Here is a 19,405-nt window from a genome sequence, read left to right as displayed (position 1 = left end):
ATTTCTGGTGGTCTTCACTACGAAAAGATATTGAGGAGTTCGTCGCAGCTTGTGAGACTTGTGCTAAGACTAAACAACCTCATACATCTCCTTGTGGTCTGTTACACCCCTTGGACATTCCTGAGAAACCTTGGTCCTGCCTGTCCATAGACTTTATCGTAGATTTGCCTGCTTCCAAGAGACAGACTGTTATTCTCACGGTGGTGGATAGATTTACAAAGATGGCCCATTTCGTGCCATTACCTAAACTTCCGACTTCTCCTGAATTGGCAGAGATTTTTGCGAGAGAAGTTTTTCGCCTACATGGGATTCCTTCGGAGATTGTTTCTGATAGAGGTTCTCAATTTGTCTCACGTTTCTGGAGATCCTTTTGTTCCCAAATGGGAATCAAATTGAACTTCTCCTCTGCCTATCACCCTCAGTCTAACGGAGCTGCTGAACGCACCAATCAAAAGATTGAGCAGTATCTACGTTGCTTTGTTTCCGAACACCAGGACGATTGGGTCGGTTTGATTCCTTGGGCGGAGTTCGCACACAATAACCTTGTTTGTGATTCAACTCGCTCTAGCCCTTTCTTCATGAACTATGGCTTTCATCCTTCAATTTTTCCTTCGGTTTCCTCTTCTCAGGGGATACCGTCGGTTGATGATCATGTCGCCAACCTGAAGAAATTATGGGATCAGACTCGGCAAATTCTGTTACATAATTCCTCGTTGTTCAAGAGACACGCTGACAAGCATAGAAGAGCGGCTCCGGTCTTTGTTCCTGGCGATAGGGTGTGGCTGAGCACTAAGAATATTCGCCTGAAAGTTCCATCTATGAAATTTGCTCCTCGCTACATAGGTCCTTACAGGGTTCTCACTCGTATCAACCCGGTTGCGTATCGCCTTGCTCTGCCACCTGCCTTACGCATTCCTAACTCTTTTCATGTCTCCTTGTTGAAACCTCTTATTTGCAACAAATTCTCCTCTAAGGTTTCCTCACCTCGCCCTGTTCAGGTGGAGGGTCGGGAGGAGTACGAGGTCAGCTCCATCATTGATTCCAGAATTTCAAGGGGAAAATTGCAATATCTGGTCAACTGGAAGGGATATGGTCCTGAGGAGAGGAGTTGGGTACCTCAGGAGGACGTTCATGCTTCTCGCCTTCGCAGAGCATTTCACCTCCACTTCCCATCTCGTCCCGGTTCCTTCCGCCCGGTGGGCGTATCTGAGAGGGGGGGTACTGTCAGGGTACCTGAGGTCTCTACCTCTAAAAGAGGTAGAGACTTAGTAGTTTATCCGTCCAAACGAGCTGTTTCCTTCGTTCCTCGCGGTTCATCCAGTCACTTAAACACCGACCGCGAGGAATCCACATCCTTTTCTAGCGGGACGCTCAATACGTGACGTCATGACGCTATCACGAGCGACCTGTCATTTAAGTGTCCGATATCCAATCGGTACTTGTCAGAGGCGTGATTACCATCCAGAGCCAGGGTATTTAAGCTTACTTCTCACTTCAGCTCATTGCCCTGTCGTGGTTCTAGCTTGTCTAGTCACTCAGTGCTCTGGTATTCTAGTTTGCTCTATTGGTTTTGACTCGGCTTGTTGTACTACCCTGCTCTTCTCTGTTATCCCTTGACTCGGCTTGTCTCTCGCTTATCTGTCTTCTCGTTCCCTCGACCTCGGCTTGTCTCTGTCTATTCTCTATTACTCTCGGTACGTTAGTCCGGCCATTCTAAGGCCCGGTATACGTACCTTTCCACTCTTTGTACTCTGCGTGTTGGATCCCTGTCCCGATCCTGACAATGGAGACACCAGAGACAGGTTTCAAGCAAACACAACGCAAGCATGTTATTAAAATTGCTTGCGCTGTGCAACACAAATATATGGCCTTTTTCTCATGCTAAAGCTCTGCGCATGGGCTGTCCTTTAAGAGCATGGAACCAACATGCTCACTTTGAGATGGGGCGTGCTTGTCATTGGGGATTACAAAACACACCCTATCTGGCCCTGCCCCTTTTTCAGTGGGCCGCTGTGATTAAAAATTATCTGGGCCGAATTTTTTTCCCAGTCTGGGCCTGCCATAATACCACTAGTATTTTGTATATATGCTGTGTCAAATAGCACTAGGCATAAGGATGCAGTATCGATATGACTTGTGTGTAATTAGCTCTATCTAGATCTATCTAAAATTAACCTCCACATTCAATATATCTAAATGCTCTAATTTTCTATATAAATAGCACTATGTAATTTGAAAAAAATTGGACTTAACTGGCCGACAGCATAGATATATATCTTATTATTTTCTATTGTAAAATTAAAGCACAAAATATTAATTTAATCTTAAAAGTAATTCTGCGTTTCATTTTGTTTTTAGAAAACGGATCGCTCAAAAAGATTTGAATTTCTGTTGAAGCAGACCGAGCTGTTTGCACATTTTATACAACCAGCAGCACAAAAATCTCCGACTTCTCCCCTGAAAGTGAAATTAGGACGTCCAAGGGTGAAGAAAGATGAAAAACAAACTTTGCTATCAGCTGGAGAGTAAGTAAAATTCTATTCTAAAATGTATCCAGCAATAGAATAAATTATAATAATAATGATAGAATAAAACAATTTCATTTTAACCCCTTAAGGATACAGCTTCAGTTTGCTTGTTTTGTACCTAAAAGCATCATAGCCACTGCAGCCCGCTATGATGCTAATAATACCCTGGCCTAGTTCCCCGGTAATGGGGCAAACCGTTTACCAATTGTTGGCCCGCTTACCTGAGTCCTCGCTGGCTGCAGAGCTGCAAACGCCGAGGTGGTTGACGTTGCACAGAATTTGCACAGAATTGATATCAGCCACACCAGAACTCTAGTTTCAGGTTGGCTGATGACACCCCTATGACGCTGGAGGAGGTGGATTTACACCGCTTGCAGCAAAGGTGTTTGTTTCTGTATGTGCAGCATTTCACTTTAAAACATTGCAAATATAGACTCTATGTATCATGACCACATAGTACTTGGAGTAAGTCTTTAAGGACACAAAACTATTTTTGCTATGTGTTTGTTTAACCACAATGTCCATCTTTCTCTTTATTGCACCAACACATATTATATACTGTGAATAGTTGAAGGAAGCTACGTCTAGAGAGATCCTCAGGGATATTTGGATATAAAGTGAGACACGCACAAAGAAATAGACTATGTAGTGTAGTAAGTTGAGTGTTAAGTTGAGAATATGAAAATAAATTCACTTACAATATGTAGAGCTGCCAGTGTACTGCTTGGGTGGTATAATCCTCACCTTAGGATGTTGGATGCGTCTCTTGTTCCAATGGAGGTTGTTCCAGTGATTACAGAATATAAGTAGATACCAATATAGTTTAATATGTAGGGAGTCACAGGTGTAGATAATACTGTGTATAAATATGCACTCACCTGCCTAGGGTGGTCTGCTTTGGTGTTGGCCATTGGAGTAACTAAATGACCTCCATTTGTTTAAATATACATAGGGATTTAGGAGAGAGCGCATGTAACCTTTTCTTTGGTTTTTACTGTATATATTGGGGCTGATGTGTTCTGTGGTCGTTGCTGCCGCCCAGGAGTGATGGGAGTGAGCGCAGGACTTATCTTTTTGTATTTGTATTCACTTTTTGTATCACACAGCTTCGTTACAATGCTGCCGCCCATCCCATGTGTTCCCTATTAAGGGTTAATAAGTATATAGGGGTGTATATAAAAAATACCCCTCTCTGTCTCATTAGAGATATCTTTGCCACAAGCAAGGTGAAAAGGTCAGTGTAGGAATGTGAGCAAGATATTACTTTGCTGCAGAGGGATTTAGACAGACTGGGGAACAAACTATGCAACAATGTGCAATGTCAATCAGCAGTGGCTAAGGCCAGTAAGGTATTATCATGCATGAAAAAGGGCATTCAAACGCGGGATGAGAATATAATTTTGCCTCTTTATAAATCACTGGTAAGACCACATATTGAATATGCGGTGCAATTTTGGGCATCTGTTCTAAAGAAGGATATTATGGCACTAGAAAAAGTGCAGAGGCGGGCTACAAAATTAATAAAAGGGATTGAATATATCAGCTATGAAGAAAGGTTAACATATTTAAAACTCTTTAGTTTAGAAAAACATCTCCTGAGAGGAGTTATGATAACATTATGCAAATACATTCGGGGCCAATACAAACCATTATGTGGAAATTTATTCACAAACCGGACTTTACATAGGACACGAGGTTAAGCATTTAGACTGAAAGAAAGAAGATTTCGTCTAAGGCAAAGGAAAGGTTTTTTTACTGTAAGAACAATAAGAATGTGGAATTCTCTGCCTAAAGAAGTGGTTTTATCAGAGTCCATACAGATGTTCAAACAGCTACTAGATGCATAGTTGCAAAAACATAATATTCAAGGATATAATTTTTCAATGTAGGGTAATAACTGCATGATCCAAGGATAAATCTGACTGCCATTCTGGGGTCAATAAGGATTTTTTTTTCTAGCTTGTTGCAAAATTGGAAGTGCTTCAAACTGTTTTTTTTTTTTTTTGCCTTCTTTTGGATCAACATCAAAAAACAAATGTGAGGAAGGCTGAACTTGATGGACGCAAGTGTCTTTTCAGCTATGTAGCTATGTAGCTATGTAACTCACATTTAATGAAGCCTGAAGATGGTTCCCAACAGGTAGGGGTAAAAAGAAATTAAATATAGTGCACACTATAAAATGAAAGGTATATAGAATATTTGGAAATGCACTTACAAGTCTGGATCAAAAAGGAGTTTTTTTCTCAGTCCTAAAAGCATAGGTTGTATGTTCCCCACCAAGGAATATGATGTGCAGATGGCAAGAAAAAAAACGGCATGGTCCAGGATAATTAAAAATGTAAGTGAATTTACAAGAGAGGATATATGATTTATCTTTAAACTAATGATTATTTTTAGCTAGAAACCTCTAGAACAATAATTGATAGAGGATATTTGATTATATTAAGATTACCCTTTTATCACTTTGTAGTTTACGATATATTAATATGCAGACTTAATTATTTCAAATTTTTGCTTCTGTACAAGCGATACAGAGCTCTTCTACAAGTAATAATGCTTTCGACCTATGTGATATTTATCAATAATGGCATTATATCTTAAACTCTGAGGATTATTTTATTGTGGACTGTAACCCTTGCTCTTTTTCTTTCCTGTATCCTTTGATTTATTATGGAAAAATTAATAAAAAAAAAAAAAAAGTACTAGTTTATAAGAAAGGTATAGAAAACAGAAAAACCAAAATGTAACACTAACATGTTTCACAACATTAGATGGGCTTTATCAAGTGTTTACAGAGACCTGGACCTGTTTAAATAGCAAAGTGAAATTAAACATTTGCAGTCATGTGTCGTTGTGATCATGTGACTGCAAGTAATTATCATAAATGAAATATAAAACGCGACACTGAACATATTTAAAGCTAGTATGGTATGACCATAACAGACCGTGAAAGCAAGGTTTATTTACTATAGAAATAGAATAAAGGTGAAGGGGGAGGAGACAAAATGGGTAGACGAATATAAACCAAACCTTAATCGTAAATCTCACCCTAATCCTAACCCGTATTTAGTCCTATGCCTAAACCTAACCTTAATCCTAATCTTAACCCTAAACCAAGCAATATTGTTAGAAGGATTCCCTGTGCTGATGGCAACAGAGGAATTCCCTTGTTAATTTCAGCAAAGGGATTCCCTTGCTGGCTTAATCCTAGCCCCAATCCTAACCATAAACCTAATTTTAAATGTAAACCTAATCATATACTTAATACTAATCCTACACCTAATTTTCATCTAATCCTAATCCCAAAAGATTTCCTCAGCTAATTTTAGATTCTGGGCAGATTTAGAGCTAATTTAGAGCTGGGCAGATACCCATTTTAAGAGCTGCATGCTGTGCTCACTTTGAATGCGGTGCGCATCTTATCTGTCAGTCTGGGGCCACTAAATATAGCCCCAGCTGACAAAGGAGAGCCCCAGATTGATACCTGAGTGTCCCTGTTGTGAGCATGAATTAAACCCTGCTCACACCTAGTTTTAGCACTGTGGGATACAATCCCCATTTAAAGAACTAAGTAAGGGTCAATGAATTCTGGCCCCAGCTGACAGAGGAGAGCCCTAGGTATCTAATAATACTTGGGGTTACCCAGTTACTAGCTGGGAAACTGTGTCACAGTAATCGTAACTCAAACATGCAGTAAATCTATGAAACCAAGAAAAATAACACAGATAAAGAACGTGTTACTGATCCTAAGAGATGGCCGAGCAGAGACAGAATTACAGAATAACTAGCCAAGGTCAAGGGATTTCATAAAGCAGGTCAAGGAGAAGACACATCCGGGTCAAGGTAAACAGAGGTCAGCATTGTCAAAATCACAATAAAAAACACTATAAACACACTAAAGGGATCAGGAACCACAATAGGGCAAGGAAAATGTTGGCTTCTATTTAAATGATTTGATAGCCACGCTTCCAAAAGATTGTCTCAAGAATAATGCAGATGCAAGTCAATCACGTCATGACGTCAGCTTGCGGATTCCTGTCATAAAAAGAGATAGAAAGGCAGTGTTTGTCATCTGAAACGCTGGAAGAGAAGTTGGAAAGATGGAGTCATTCATAGGACACGACTGGTGTATTACATGACCGCCTCGAGGTCAGTAAAATTGCTGGCCTCCTGACACAGTCCCTGTTGGTAAAATACCAGATGACAGAATTATTCATCGGTCTTCAAGGAAGGGCATCCATGACGGAATAATTCTGTCATCGGTCGTTAAATGGCCAAACAGGTTTCTTTTTTGTTATTTTAATACTGTGTTTGTGTTTTTACAGTGATTTACAAAAATATTCCCTGTGTTGACAATTGTTGATTAGATTTATTAGTATCATTGCCACAAATAACCAGGGATGAGGCATTCCATCAACCACATTGCAATCCTGGAAAGTAGCTATTCTTAGCACTTTAGTAAGGGGAAAACCTTTTAGCCTATATTCACTGTAATAGTGTCACGGTAACATACCCCAACACGCAGGAATAGTACAATAGTCAAGAGACAAGAAACAGGGTTCGTCTTACCGGACCTTAGAATGGCCGGACTAGGACGAGAGAGAAAGACAGAGTCAGGACAAGCCGAGGTCAAGGGAACTGAGAGACAGCGAAACGTAGAACAAGCCAAGGACTGGTACACAGAGGACAAAACAGCGGATAGGCAAGCAAGGATAAGGAGAGAGCGGAGTCAAGAACAAAGCCAAGGTCGAGCACCAAAAAACCAACTGTACGATACAAGCACTAAAGGGAACTGGACAGAAACCACGATAGGGCAAAGAGCAAGGGAAACAGGTGAGTATAAATACTCACTTTGATTGGCCCCTGTCATATCCACGCCCCCAAAACGTGAGTGTATGGGGAATGTGGCCTGACAGAGGCCAATGGGAGACTGATTCTAATTTAGTCTCCCACTGTCCCTTTAAGAGCGCGCCCGAGACGCGCGGCGCGCTCTTAGTGTCGGGCGGGACATGTGACCGCTTATCGCGGTCACTGCCCGCCTGACTGATCCCATCGTTGGCTGAGATGCGCGCGGCTCGTGCAGGAGCAGGACCGCGCGCGGCGAGAAGAGAGGACCCCGGCCGGCCCCTGGAGAGGGTAAGTACCGCTACAGTACCCCCCCCTGAAGACACGCCCACCGGGCGGGGAGGAGCAGGCCTGGCAGGAAAACGAGCGTGGAAAGAACTCACAAGGCGAGGAGCGTGAACAGCGTCAGCGGAAATCCAACTGCGTTCCTCAGCCCCATAGCCCTTCCAATGTACCAGATATTGGAGGCGACCCCGAAGCAAACGAGAGTCAATTACAGCCGCCACTTCAAACTCCTCATGGCCCTCCACAGAAACTGGAGGAGGAGGGGGGACATGCCGAGTATAACGGTTGCACAGGAGGGGTTTTAACAAGGAGGTATGAAACACGTTAGGAATGCGTAAATTTTTAGGAAGATCCAATGCATACGAGACAGGATTAACCACATGCAAGATACGAAAAGGACCAATAAAACGAGGAGCCAACTTCATAGAAGGCACACGAAGACGAATATTGCGAGTAGAAAGCCAAGCCCGGTCTCCCACAGCATAGGATGGAGCCGCCCTGCGATGCTTGTCTGCCTGAACCTTCTGGCGAGCAGCTGAGGCCACCAAAGAACACTGAACCTGCTCCCAAGTATTACGTAGACTAGCCAAATGTTCGTCCAGAGCTGGCATGCCCTGTAAGGAGAATGCAGCTGGAAGAACCACGGGATGCCGGCCATAAACAACGTAAAAAGGGCTGTTACCGGAGGATTCATGAGCAGCATTATTACGAGCAAACTCAGCCCAAGGAAGAAGGTCAGCCCAATTGTTCTGATGGTGGGACACGAAACAGCGAAGATACTGCTCCAGAGATTGGTTGGCACGTTCAGCAGCTCCATTAGACTGGGGGTGGTAGGCTGAAGAAAACGAGAGGGAGATACCCATCTCCGCACAAAACGCTCTCCAGAATCTGGAGATAAACTGGCTACCCCTATCGGACACGATCGAAGTGGGAATACCATGCAACCGAAACACCTCCCCGGCAAAGATAGAGGCAAGTTCCTTGGATGATGGCAATTTGACAAGAGACACAAAATGAGCCATCTTAGAAAAACGATCCACAATCATCAGGATGACAGTTTTACCATTAGAGGGAGGTAATTCAACAATAAAATCCATGGATATATTGGACCATGGCCTCTCGGGTATGGGCAACGGATGCAACAACCCACAAGGAACTCTGTGTGAGGACTTCATACTGGCACAAGTGCTACAGGCATTAACGTAATCGGTGACGTCCTTGCGCAAGGAAGCCCACCAGAAATATCTAGAAACTGCTGAGACTGTCTTAGAAATACCAGGGTGTCCAGCAGTTCTAGTGTCATGATATAATGACAAGATGTCTCGTCTCTCTGGTATATCAACGAATAGCTTATCAGCAGGCCTCTCCTCAGGAGCCAAGTTTTGTTTAGCCTGAATAGCTTGTAAGAGAGAAGACGAAATAGAAAGAACAGTAGTCGCAATTATTCTGTCAGGCGGAATGACAGGGGTAACATCGACCTCGAGTTTGTCAGTAGTCTCGAATTGTCTGGACAGAGCGTCAGCTTTAGTATTACGATCACCCGGTCTGTAAGTGATTATGTCATTAAAACGAGACAAAAACAGAGACCACCTGGCCTGCCTAGAAGACAATCTTTTTGCTTCACTAAGGTATGAGAGGTTTTTGTGATCCGTTAAAATGAGGATAGGATCCCTGGTACCCTCTAGCAGATGTCTCCATTCCTTGAGCGCCAAAATGATAGCAAGGAGTTCACGATTGCCTACATCATAATTCCTCTCTGCTTTGGACATCTGTCTGGAAAAGAAGCCACAAGGGTGTAACGGCTTTTCAGGTGAATCTCGTTGAGACAAGATAGCACCTACCCCTATCTCAGACGCATCAACCTCAAGAATAAAGGGCAGAGAAGGGACAGGATGCTGTAAAACAGGAGCAGAGGCAAATGTAGCTTTCAAGAATTCAAAGGCCTCGAGTGCTTCTGGTTTCCAGACATGAGTATTACCATCCTTCTTGGTCATTCTGGTTATAGGCGCTACAATGGCAGAAAACCCTTTAATAAAACGCCTATAATAATTAGAAAACCCCAGAAAACGCTGAATGGCTTTCAAACCCTGGGGTAGAGGCCATTCCATAATGGCAGACAGTTTCTTGGGATCCATACGAAAACCCTTGGCAGAGATTATATAACCCAAGAATTGGACTTCAGATTGATCAAATGAACATTTTTCGAGTTTGCAATAGAGACCGTTAACCAGAAGAGTTCTCAACACTAATTTAACATGCATGTGATGAGTCTGTAAATCATTAGAATAAATTAATATGTCGTCCAAGTATACTATAACGAATGTATGTATAAATTGACGTAGGACATCATTAATAAATTCTTGAAAAACTGCTGGGGCGTTACAAAGACCAAAGGGCATCACGGTGTACTCGTAGTGGCCACTCCTGGTATTGAAAGCAGTCTTCCACTCGTGATCCTTTTTGATACGTATGAGATTGTAAGCACCCCTAAGGTCCAATTTAGTAAAAACTGTGGCCTGTTTAAGCCTATCAAATAGTTCTGTGATCAAAGGTATGGGGTACGCATTTTTGACGGTGATTTTATTTAGGCCCCTATAGTCAATACAAGGCCTTAATTCGCCATCTTTCTTAGATACAAAGAAGAAACCCGCCCCTGCCGGGGAAGAGGATCTTCTTATAAATCCCTTCTCTAGAGATTCCTTAATATATTCCTCCATAACCAGATTCTCCTGAGGAGATAAAGGATATATTCTCCCTTTGGGAGGCATCGTACCAGGTAATAAATTAATAGCACAATCGTAAGGCCTGTGAGGTGGCAATCTTTCAGCCTCCCTTTTATCAAAAACAGATTTAAGAGACAGGTACTGAGAGGGTATGACCGTAGGCACGGGAGGAATATTAGTAGAATTCAAAGGGGTGACTTTAACAATACAAGACTCTTGGCAATAATCACTCCAAGAAACTATTTGTCCTGACTCCCAATCAATGGTGGGATTATGAGTACGTAACCAAGGGTACCCTAACACGAGGTGAGAGGAAGGAGAAGTAATGATCTGAAACCGAATGGTCTCAGAGTGTAACACCCCCGTAGACATATGTAGTGGAACAGTTTCATGTGTGATAACTGGAGAGCATAATGGTCTACCATCTATGGCCTCAACGGCCAGGGGTGTCTCCTTCTCTCTGGTGGGTATGTTATTCTCCTTGACAAAACTGGAATCAATAAAGTTTTCGGCCGCTCCGGAGTCAACCAGGGCTAATATATTCCCTGCTATGCAGTTACTATCAAGGTGCAGGGAAACAGGAAGAAGTAATTTATTAAGAGGCAAATGTGAGGACTGTGAAGTCACACCCAAGGCTAGTCCTCTATACGGACTTAGGTGCGATATTTTCCTGGACGCACGGGACATTCTAGTCTCATATGACCCCTCCTTTCTCCTATAAAGCTTTTCAGCGTCAGTAAGTTTGGCAACCCCTAACTGCATAGGCTCCTCCTCAGAACCTTTAGATCCCTCGGGAGTCTCAGCTCTAGGGGAGTTAACGGGAGCAAAGGGTCTATTTCTGGACCTGGTATATAACCTGTCACGGATCCTGTTATCTATATCGATAAGATAGTCAATCAGGTCCTCCAGGAGTACAGGGAGGTCCTTAGCTGCTACCTCATCCAACATAGTTTCAGACAGACCCTCCATAAACGCAGTAGTAAGCCCATTATTAGTCCAATCTACCTGTGAGGCAAGGGTACGGAACTGAATAGCATAATCGGCTACTGATTTAGATCCTTGCTTTATTCTCATTAATGCCCTGGCGGCATTTTTTAACCTTTTAGTCGTGTCAAAAGTTCTACGAAACGCTGTGAGGAAGCTAGTGAAGTCGTGTACCATAGGCCCATTAGCCTCCCAAATAGGATTTGCCCATTCTAGTGCCTTATCCGTAAGTTGGTGCATAAGAAAACCCACCTTAGATCTATCAGTGGGAAATGAACGTGGGTACATTTCAAAGTGGAACTCCACTTGATTAAGGAATCCCCTACATGTCTTAGCGTCCCCTCCATACCAAGGTGGCGGGGTTAGATGTGCTGAAGCATTAGGCATATTAGCAGTGTCTGGTATAGGGTTTACAGGAGGCGCAGGTACAGGTACCGGAGCTGATCTGGATAACAGTGTCTGAATGGCTTGAGCCATTTGATTAATACGGTGATCCTGTTCTGCGAATCTAGCCTCATGAGTGGCCATCTGTTGTCCTAAACCTGCGGGGTCCATGGCCCTATCGTAATGTCACGGTAACATACCCCAACACGCAGGAATAGTACAATAGTCAAGAGACAAGACACAGGGTTCGTCTTACCGGACCTTAGAATGGCCGGACTAGGACGAGAGAGAAAGACAGAGTCAGGACAAGCCGAGGTCAAGGGAACTGAGAGACAGCGAAACGTAGAACAAGCCGAGGACTGGTACACAGAGGACAAAACAGCGGATAGGCAAGCAAGGATAAGGAGAGAGCGGAGTCAAGAACAAAGCCAAGGTCGAGCACCAAAAAACCAACTGAACGATACAAGCACTAAAGGGAACTGGACAGAAACCACGATAGGGCAAAGAGCAAGGGAAACAGGTGAGTATAAATACCCTAAGGTTCACTTTGATTGGCCCCTGTCATATCCACGCCCCCAAAACGTGAGTGTATGGGGAATGTGGCCTGACAGAGGCCAATGGGAGACTGATTCTAATTTAGTCTCCCACTGTCCCTTTAAGAGCGCGCCCGAGACGCGCGGCGCGCTCTTAGTGTCGGGCGGGACATGTGACCGCTTCTCGCGGTCACTGCCCGCCTGACTGATCCCATCGTTGGCTGAGCCGCGCGCGGCTCGTGCAGGAGCAGGACCGCGCGCGGCGAGAAGAGAGGACCCCGGCCGGCCCCTGGAGAGGGTAAGTACCGCTACAAATAGAAAGGTTATGCTGTGGTCCCCAAATTAAACATTTAAGTACAAATATGGAGAACGCAAAATATTATGCATTTTTCTGTTTACTACTTATAGGACTTCTAGCCAAGTGGACTCTTTATTTGACTTTGAAATTCACTCGTTCATCTATGCCCTGGTAATATATTTTGTTCCAGATGCCCACTAGTAGTGATATATGGAATAAAGGCATCTGGATGAGATAGAAACACACCTAACGTAGAATTCTCATCGCTTCTCCCTTAAATCCAAAGTTTTCTTCAAAGGTTGATCCATTGAAGCTAAGAACTAAGTGAACTAAGAAGGTATGTTAGATTGTAACAAGCCTAAAGTTGAAAATGTATTCCAAATCAAGTGACACTTGGTCCCCCTGGTAAGTCTTATATGGCTCAAGCAGTTGAAAAAGGAGTGTATTGTTTGGCAGTGTTCCCAATGTGGGTTTGCCTGCCTTCTGTCAGGCAAGATGCAGAATCCAAGCAGTGCTCCCAGTTCTTCCAGTGATGCCTCCCATGAAGGTCTATTGGATGAATGCCATTGAAAATTAAAGACTTGCACTCCAGATGCGGTATTTCCTTTCTGCTGAAGGCGCCCAGGGAAACCTCAAATAAGTGCTAGATTCTTTGTCAACGTGCATTCTTGGCAATACCTCTTTATATCACCCTAGGGTGTGAAGAAAAGAAACAAAGCCATTTCTCCTGTATCAGTTTTCAAACATTTTTGGACTCGTACTTGAGTCTGTTTGTGATCCCAAAGAAGGAGGGTGCATTCTGGTCTGCCCAGGACCTCAAGTCCCTTAACTTGTTCTCAGGGTTCCCACTTTCAAAATGGCCATTGTAGTTCAATCACATACTTTTTATACTAAGTTTGACCCACACCTGGATGATATCCTAGTACATATAGCCACTAATGATGTGTTGGTTTTGAATGCCCACCTGCAAATCTCTGTTTTGTTCTATCACAGGTGGTATATCAACCTTTGAAATTTAGTCACTGCATCCAAAATATACATTTAGTAAACAAAAACATATTTACCATGAGAACCAGAGCTCAACAAAACGGGGCAGCAGATAAACTATTTTATAGAGTATGCTTTCTTATGGTACTTCCAAATGCCACATTTTAAAAACATAACTTTATTATCATCACATTAGAAATATTATGCATAAAGCCAAAAATACACAAAAAACAAAATAACAGCACAAATAAAATGGACACTAGCAGCCTAAAGTGGATTGTGTGTCTCCACACTTTATCAAAGGCTATATCAACCTCTCCAAATGTTTGCTCGTGCCTAGTATGCCTAGAATATTTTCTTGAATTGCTCTCAGCTTCAGGCAGCAATTTGAATGGAGCTGCTATGACTGATGGGGATGTCCTTGAACATAGTTCCAAATGCAACATTCTATTTGCTTCCAATAAATGTTCTCAAGCTTGGAATGGTTTGCTTGGCTAACCTTTCTTGGCTAATATTCTGTCGGGTGCCTATTTACCCACAGCAATTAAAGCCTTTTGAGTGGAGCCTATTACCAGTCACATTTACCACTAATTAATGCCTTCATACTTTGCTTGGTGTTCTTCATCTGGGTTATTTTGGAATTCAGTCAGGAAGGCTTGATAACGAGTTTGGCTGTACCTTGAAGGTTTAGATTTCGACTCTTGGAGAGGTCTTCCTCTAATCTTTGTGCAGGCCTTTAAGTCTATACATTAATTGGATTTGCAATTGTTATTCTGGAAAGTGTTTTTTCGTCTGGCAATTTCCTCTGCTAGAAAGATTTCCGAACATTTGGTTCTAATTTCTGGGCCCCTCTATTTGTTTTTCTCAAGGATTGCACAGTCCTGAGTTTGATTATTTCTTCTTACTAAAGGTTGTCTCTCCACTGATATTAACCAGGTGATTGTTCCCTCCTTTTGTTATTAATGTGCTAGAGGAGAAATTATCACTGTTGTTCGTGGCCTCCTGTCTAGGCCACTAGGTCCCTGTAGAAAGTTTTTGTCTGTTCATTTTTATGGACCCTATTTGGGACAAAACGTTCTGGCACTCCCAAACAATTGATCAAGAAGGCTAACAATGCTCTCTGTCCTAGCTAACATGCCTTCATATAAAGGGTCACTGTTCATTCGACTCAGGCATGGCTCTGTCATGGGCCTTTTACCATGAGGTTTCTATTGACTAAATCTGCAAGGAGGGGATAGAGAGAAGACCATCTAATATAAGGCTGTTTCTGTTACTTTAAAGGGACTTTATCCAGTAAGCTATTACTTCTGGATACTCACCATCCAGAAAGAAATGAATTTGTCAGGCAAGACACAAATTTCATATATATATATATATATATATATATATATATATACATATATATACATACGCGTTCAATAGCTCACATTTAATATTTGCATATTTGCATGATCACTTAATGTATGTAGCCCCTAATTAAACCATTATTTAAATAACATTTTTGATTGCAAAAAAGTCCAATAATGACTTCACCATATAATTCAGTATATAGATGGAGTAAACTGTCTGCACTGTGATGTGTTTGCTTCCTATATTGAACTTAAAGGAATGCTATTGTTACCCAGACCACTTCATCTCACTGGAGTGGAATTAATAATATTGGTGGGTGGACACGAAGTTAGTCACATAATGTTTAATCCAATTAATGATGTTTATTTGTTATTATCTGATATTCAATGATGATGTCATTTTGCTTTTAAAAAGATCTGCACAACTGTTTTCCAACCAGATTGCATTAAATTTTCTGAAGTGCTTTTAACCTGAACTCCATGTGTCAGTGTGAGCTTACTTCTGCGTATACGCAATTTAATCATCTCAGATTTGGACAGGAACAGATAGACATTTAAACATATTTGTTTATTTCTAAATTAATCTACATCAATTTGGCGCCCAACGTGGGGCATCGGGCTATGACCTCTGGCCGGTGAGCCGTCCTAAGGAAGACAAGGTTGGACGGGGGAATCCTGGGGGTAGGAAAGGAGATTGATCACCTCCAGGTACACGGTAGAGACTTCTGCAGAGCCACCGGTATGTTCCGGCCCCTTTGATTGACCCGTCCACGTGTCTGTGACTGCTTCCCGGGAGGACATCAAAGACAGGTAATATCTTGCCCGGTGTCTCGTTACTCACTTGTTTACCTGCATTTTAGTCTATCTGTTGCCTGGGTGTGTTTGAATTGTGTTTGAATTGTTTGCCTGTTTCCCCATTTTGAGATAAAGGGGGGGTGGACCTGCAGGGGATTTGCCTGGGGTTCTGTCTTGCTTGTTTTCCCCTTTTTGGGATAAAGGGGGGTGGACCTGAGGGGACTTGCCTGGGTCTTCGGTTTGTCTGTTTATCTGTTTGTATTTTACCCCTTTTGGGATAAAGGGGGGTGGACCTGTGGATGCGTTCCTGGGGGTCTTCTGTTACCTGTTTTACTCCTTTTAGGAACCACGGTGCTGTGGTTGTAGGGAAAAAGGGGGGTTGACCTGTGGATGCGTTCCTGGGGGTCTTCTTTGCCTGTTTACCTCTTTTAGGAGCCTCGTGGCTGTGGCTGTAAGGAAAAAGGGGATTGTTGGAACTGTGGATTTTGTGTAGACTCATAATTTCCTGTGATCCTTCTTGTGACACTTTGAGAGCCCAGCTAGCCTCATTGTGCACGTGGTAACCCACAGTTTCGAGTACTGGGGCTAGTGGAATTCCAAGTTTGGTAACCACTGCCCCGAGTGCTGAGGCTGGGGGGATTCCAGTTTTGGTAAACCTCAGCTTCGGCTGGGGGGATTCCAGTTTTCTTTTGGTAACCACAACCCTGAGCGCTGGGGCTGGTGGAATTCCAGTTTTCTGTTTATTTGTGGTAGGGGACTTAGTCTTGTGGCAGGGGACTCTGTTTCCTGGGGGGATTCAAGTAGGCATTGCTTGTTTTCCGCATCACGTGGTAGTGAGACTTATAAGTGGGTTTTATAGGGGCACTACGGGAGTGAGGATAGAGGTGGCCACATTCTTGTGGACTGCTGTGCAGAGGGAGGCTGACGGAACTCGGACCGGTGTCAGTTGTTTTCCGTGGCCGCTGGTAGTGAGACTTATGAAAGTCATTCTCCGAGCGGAGACACTACGGGGTTGAGGGAGGTGACTTTGGAGTAAGCACACGAGTAAAGGAAAGGAATTACTGTTGATTTCATTTGAACTGTGATGCATGCACTGTATTTCAACTGTATTGTTGTCTTGTCTGTTTAATTAGGAGTCTCATGAACTCCTGTGTCTGTCTCTAAGGATTTTCCTTACCTTTTTATCTTTTCTACACTTCCTATACTATTATACTATCCTCTACTATTTCTCTTGTGAGAGAAGTGATTGGTCACACACTTCTCACCCCACTCCAATCCGTGGCTACCACCTCGGGTACACGGAATTAGTGACTAGTCTGCGTTTTTGGGAAGATGCACTTGGAGGGACCCACCCTTTCTGAGTGGCAGCTGACCATTGTAGATAATCTGTTTAATCTTCTTTCCCCTATATCTGGGATGCCTGTATAGGAGGGGAATGGAACAGGGTTAGGAAAGCCCAATAAGGGCTGGCTAGCGCGTGTGATCTAGTTGAAAAGATTGCTAAAGTGTGTAAAATTGCTGTGCCTTCATGTGGTAGATTGCAGCTAGAATTCAGCAGGAAGGTTGGGCTGAGGAAGAACTAGATCACAAAGGGTTAAGAATATATGTATATTATAATAATTGTTTTTGTATTTTGTGTTAGCCATTACCCTGGTAGAGGGTGGGGGTTTTGTATTGAGTCCCACTGAGAGTATTACTATATTGGGATTGACCTGACTGGATCAGGGATTATTTCAATTATTGCTATAAGTATGGGAAGCCTAGGTGTATTGTCTAAATGTTGTGTTTTTTTTTGTGTGTCTCTTTGCTTGCAATAATTGTAACGTAACTGTTCTTCCAGCGCTGACATGGTTAAAAAACTTCATGCTGGCTCTCTCCTCACCCCTCCCTCCTTGCCTTCTGTGAGACGCGAGGGGGGAGAGGGAGGGGTGACATTCCTGGTTTTTCAGTTCTGCGTTCAGTAAAATTAGTAGCTCAGTGTTTATTACGAAGGTTAGGAAAGTGAATCTGATGCAGGAATAGAGAATTATTTGGACGAGTTAAAAATGTAAAGGCAAGTGTGATTTGTTGCAATACTATGCAATGTGGATAGAGGGAATATGCAAAGTTGTTACGTTAGATTATGAAGGAAAAAAAAAAAAAATTGGTAACATGATGGAAGAGGGGTTATCTTAAAGAACATTTACTAAAAGAAAGTTCTAATAAACCTAGATTTCTTTAACAAATGGTAATACAATTAGGGATTGGTTTCAAAATGTTTTTACTGGATAATGTTTGCCTCCAGATTAAAAGACTGACTAACATAATTTTTTTGTTGTAAGCCCAGATATTTTATTATTGCATATGCATAGGAATTGAGACTTTGGGCATTATAGTATATTAATTCTAGATCTGTTACTAGCAGCAAGTGCCTATCCCACGCATGCTTAAAACACTTCTACTGAGTTAACCTCTACCACTCCAGTTGGAAGGCTATTCCATGCATCCACTACCCTCTCAGTAATGTAATACTTCCTGATATTATTTTTAAACCTTGGTCCCTCTATTTTTGAGACTATGTCCTCTTGTTATGGTAGTTTTCCTTCTTTTAAATATAGTCTCCACTTTTACTGTGTTGTTTCCCCTTTATGTATTTAAAATGCTTTTATCATCTTTTCACCAAGCTATACCTGTCAAGATCCTTTCACCTTTCCTGGTGAATTTTACCCTGCAATCCATGAACCAGTTTAATAGCCCTTCTTTGAACTCTCTCTAAGGTATCCATATCCTTCTGAAGATATGGTCTCCAGTACTGTATCCAGTACTCTAAGTGAGGTCCCACCAGTGTTCTGTACAATGGCATGAGCATTTCCCTCTTCCTACTGCTAATACCTCTCCCTATGCAACCAAGCATTCTGCTAGCATTTTCCGCTGCTCTATTACATTGTACATTGTCATCAACAGCCAGAAACTGGAGAACAAGAAATGTGAATTAATGTATAGCCATTTATAAGCTTAACAAAATCTCCACTATCTTTTCCATTTATTTTGCAGAAGGCAATGTTATTTGTCTATTTTGTATGTTTTAAAAATACATTATCAGTGAAGAGTAGAATAAATTTTATCCCATTTACGAGACATAAAATTGTGATAACGTATATTTGTGATATAGGTGGGAATTACATTTTGAGATGTTAGATATAAATTATTAAATTAAGAACGAGAGTTAGGGATAGCGTCTGTCTCCGCGGGCACAAGGCCCCGTGTGGAGAAGTGGTGGGCAAGCCATCATGGGCCACCCATGGGAGTGAAACGTTCGAGGCTTGTGGAGACAAGATGAGCATGTTAGCCTTTTATTATTTTTCTCTAGGGAAAGCTTAGGGCCAGTTAATAGTTGTTGTACATGGGCTATTTGCAGCCTCCATTGCATTTCTACCTAGTCTTGATTTCTGATGTATCCTCCATTGCTACATCACCTGTCTGCTCCCTTACCTGCCCACCCCCGCTTATTCCTCCCACCGATCCCTCCCCTTCATCTACAGTCCCCCACTTTCCCCTACTGCCCCTCCCTCTACTCCACCTTCTCCTCCTCCTACTCCTTCTTCCTGCTCTTCCTCCTCCCTCCTCTTCCTACTCCTCCCTCTACTCCACTTTCTCCTCCTACTCCTCCCTCTACTCCACCTTCTCCTCCTCCTACTCCTTCTTCCTGCTCTTA

General features: G+C 42.6%; 1 protein-coding gene across 2 annotated transcripts in view; it reads left to right on the top strand.

Moving 5' to 3' along the window:
* Positions 1-19,405, top strand: part of SMARCA1 (SWI/SNF related, matrix associated, actin dependent regulator of chromatin, subfamily a, member 1) — a 208,483-nt gene that overhangs the window by 73,299 nt on the left and 115,779 nt on the right. The window contains exon 3 of one of the 2 annotated variants that reach the window (XM_063432114.1): positions 2,359-2,525. In XM_063432114.1, the coding sequence (XP_063288184.1) occupies positions 2,359-2,525 (167 nt within the window). Of the gene's footprint in view, positions 1-2,358; positions 2,526-19,405 lie in introns of those variants that run through there. The other variant, XM_063432115.1, reaches the window with a different exon arrangement.

The sequence above is a fragment of the Pelobates fuscus genome, chromosome 9, assembly GCF_036172605.1.
Source record: "Pelobates fuscus isolate aPelFus1 chromosome 9, aPelFus1.pri, whole genome shotgun sequence".
Classification (NCBI taxonomy): Eukaryota; Metazoa; Chordata; class Amphibia; order Anura; family Pelobatidae; genus Pelobates; species Pelobates fuscus.
The sequence above is the reverse complement of the archived record's forward strand: the minus strand, read 5'-3'. Positions and strand labels throughout refer to the sequence as shown.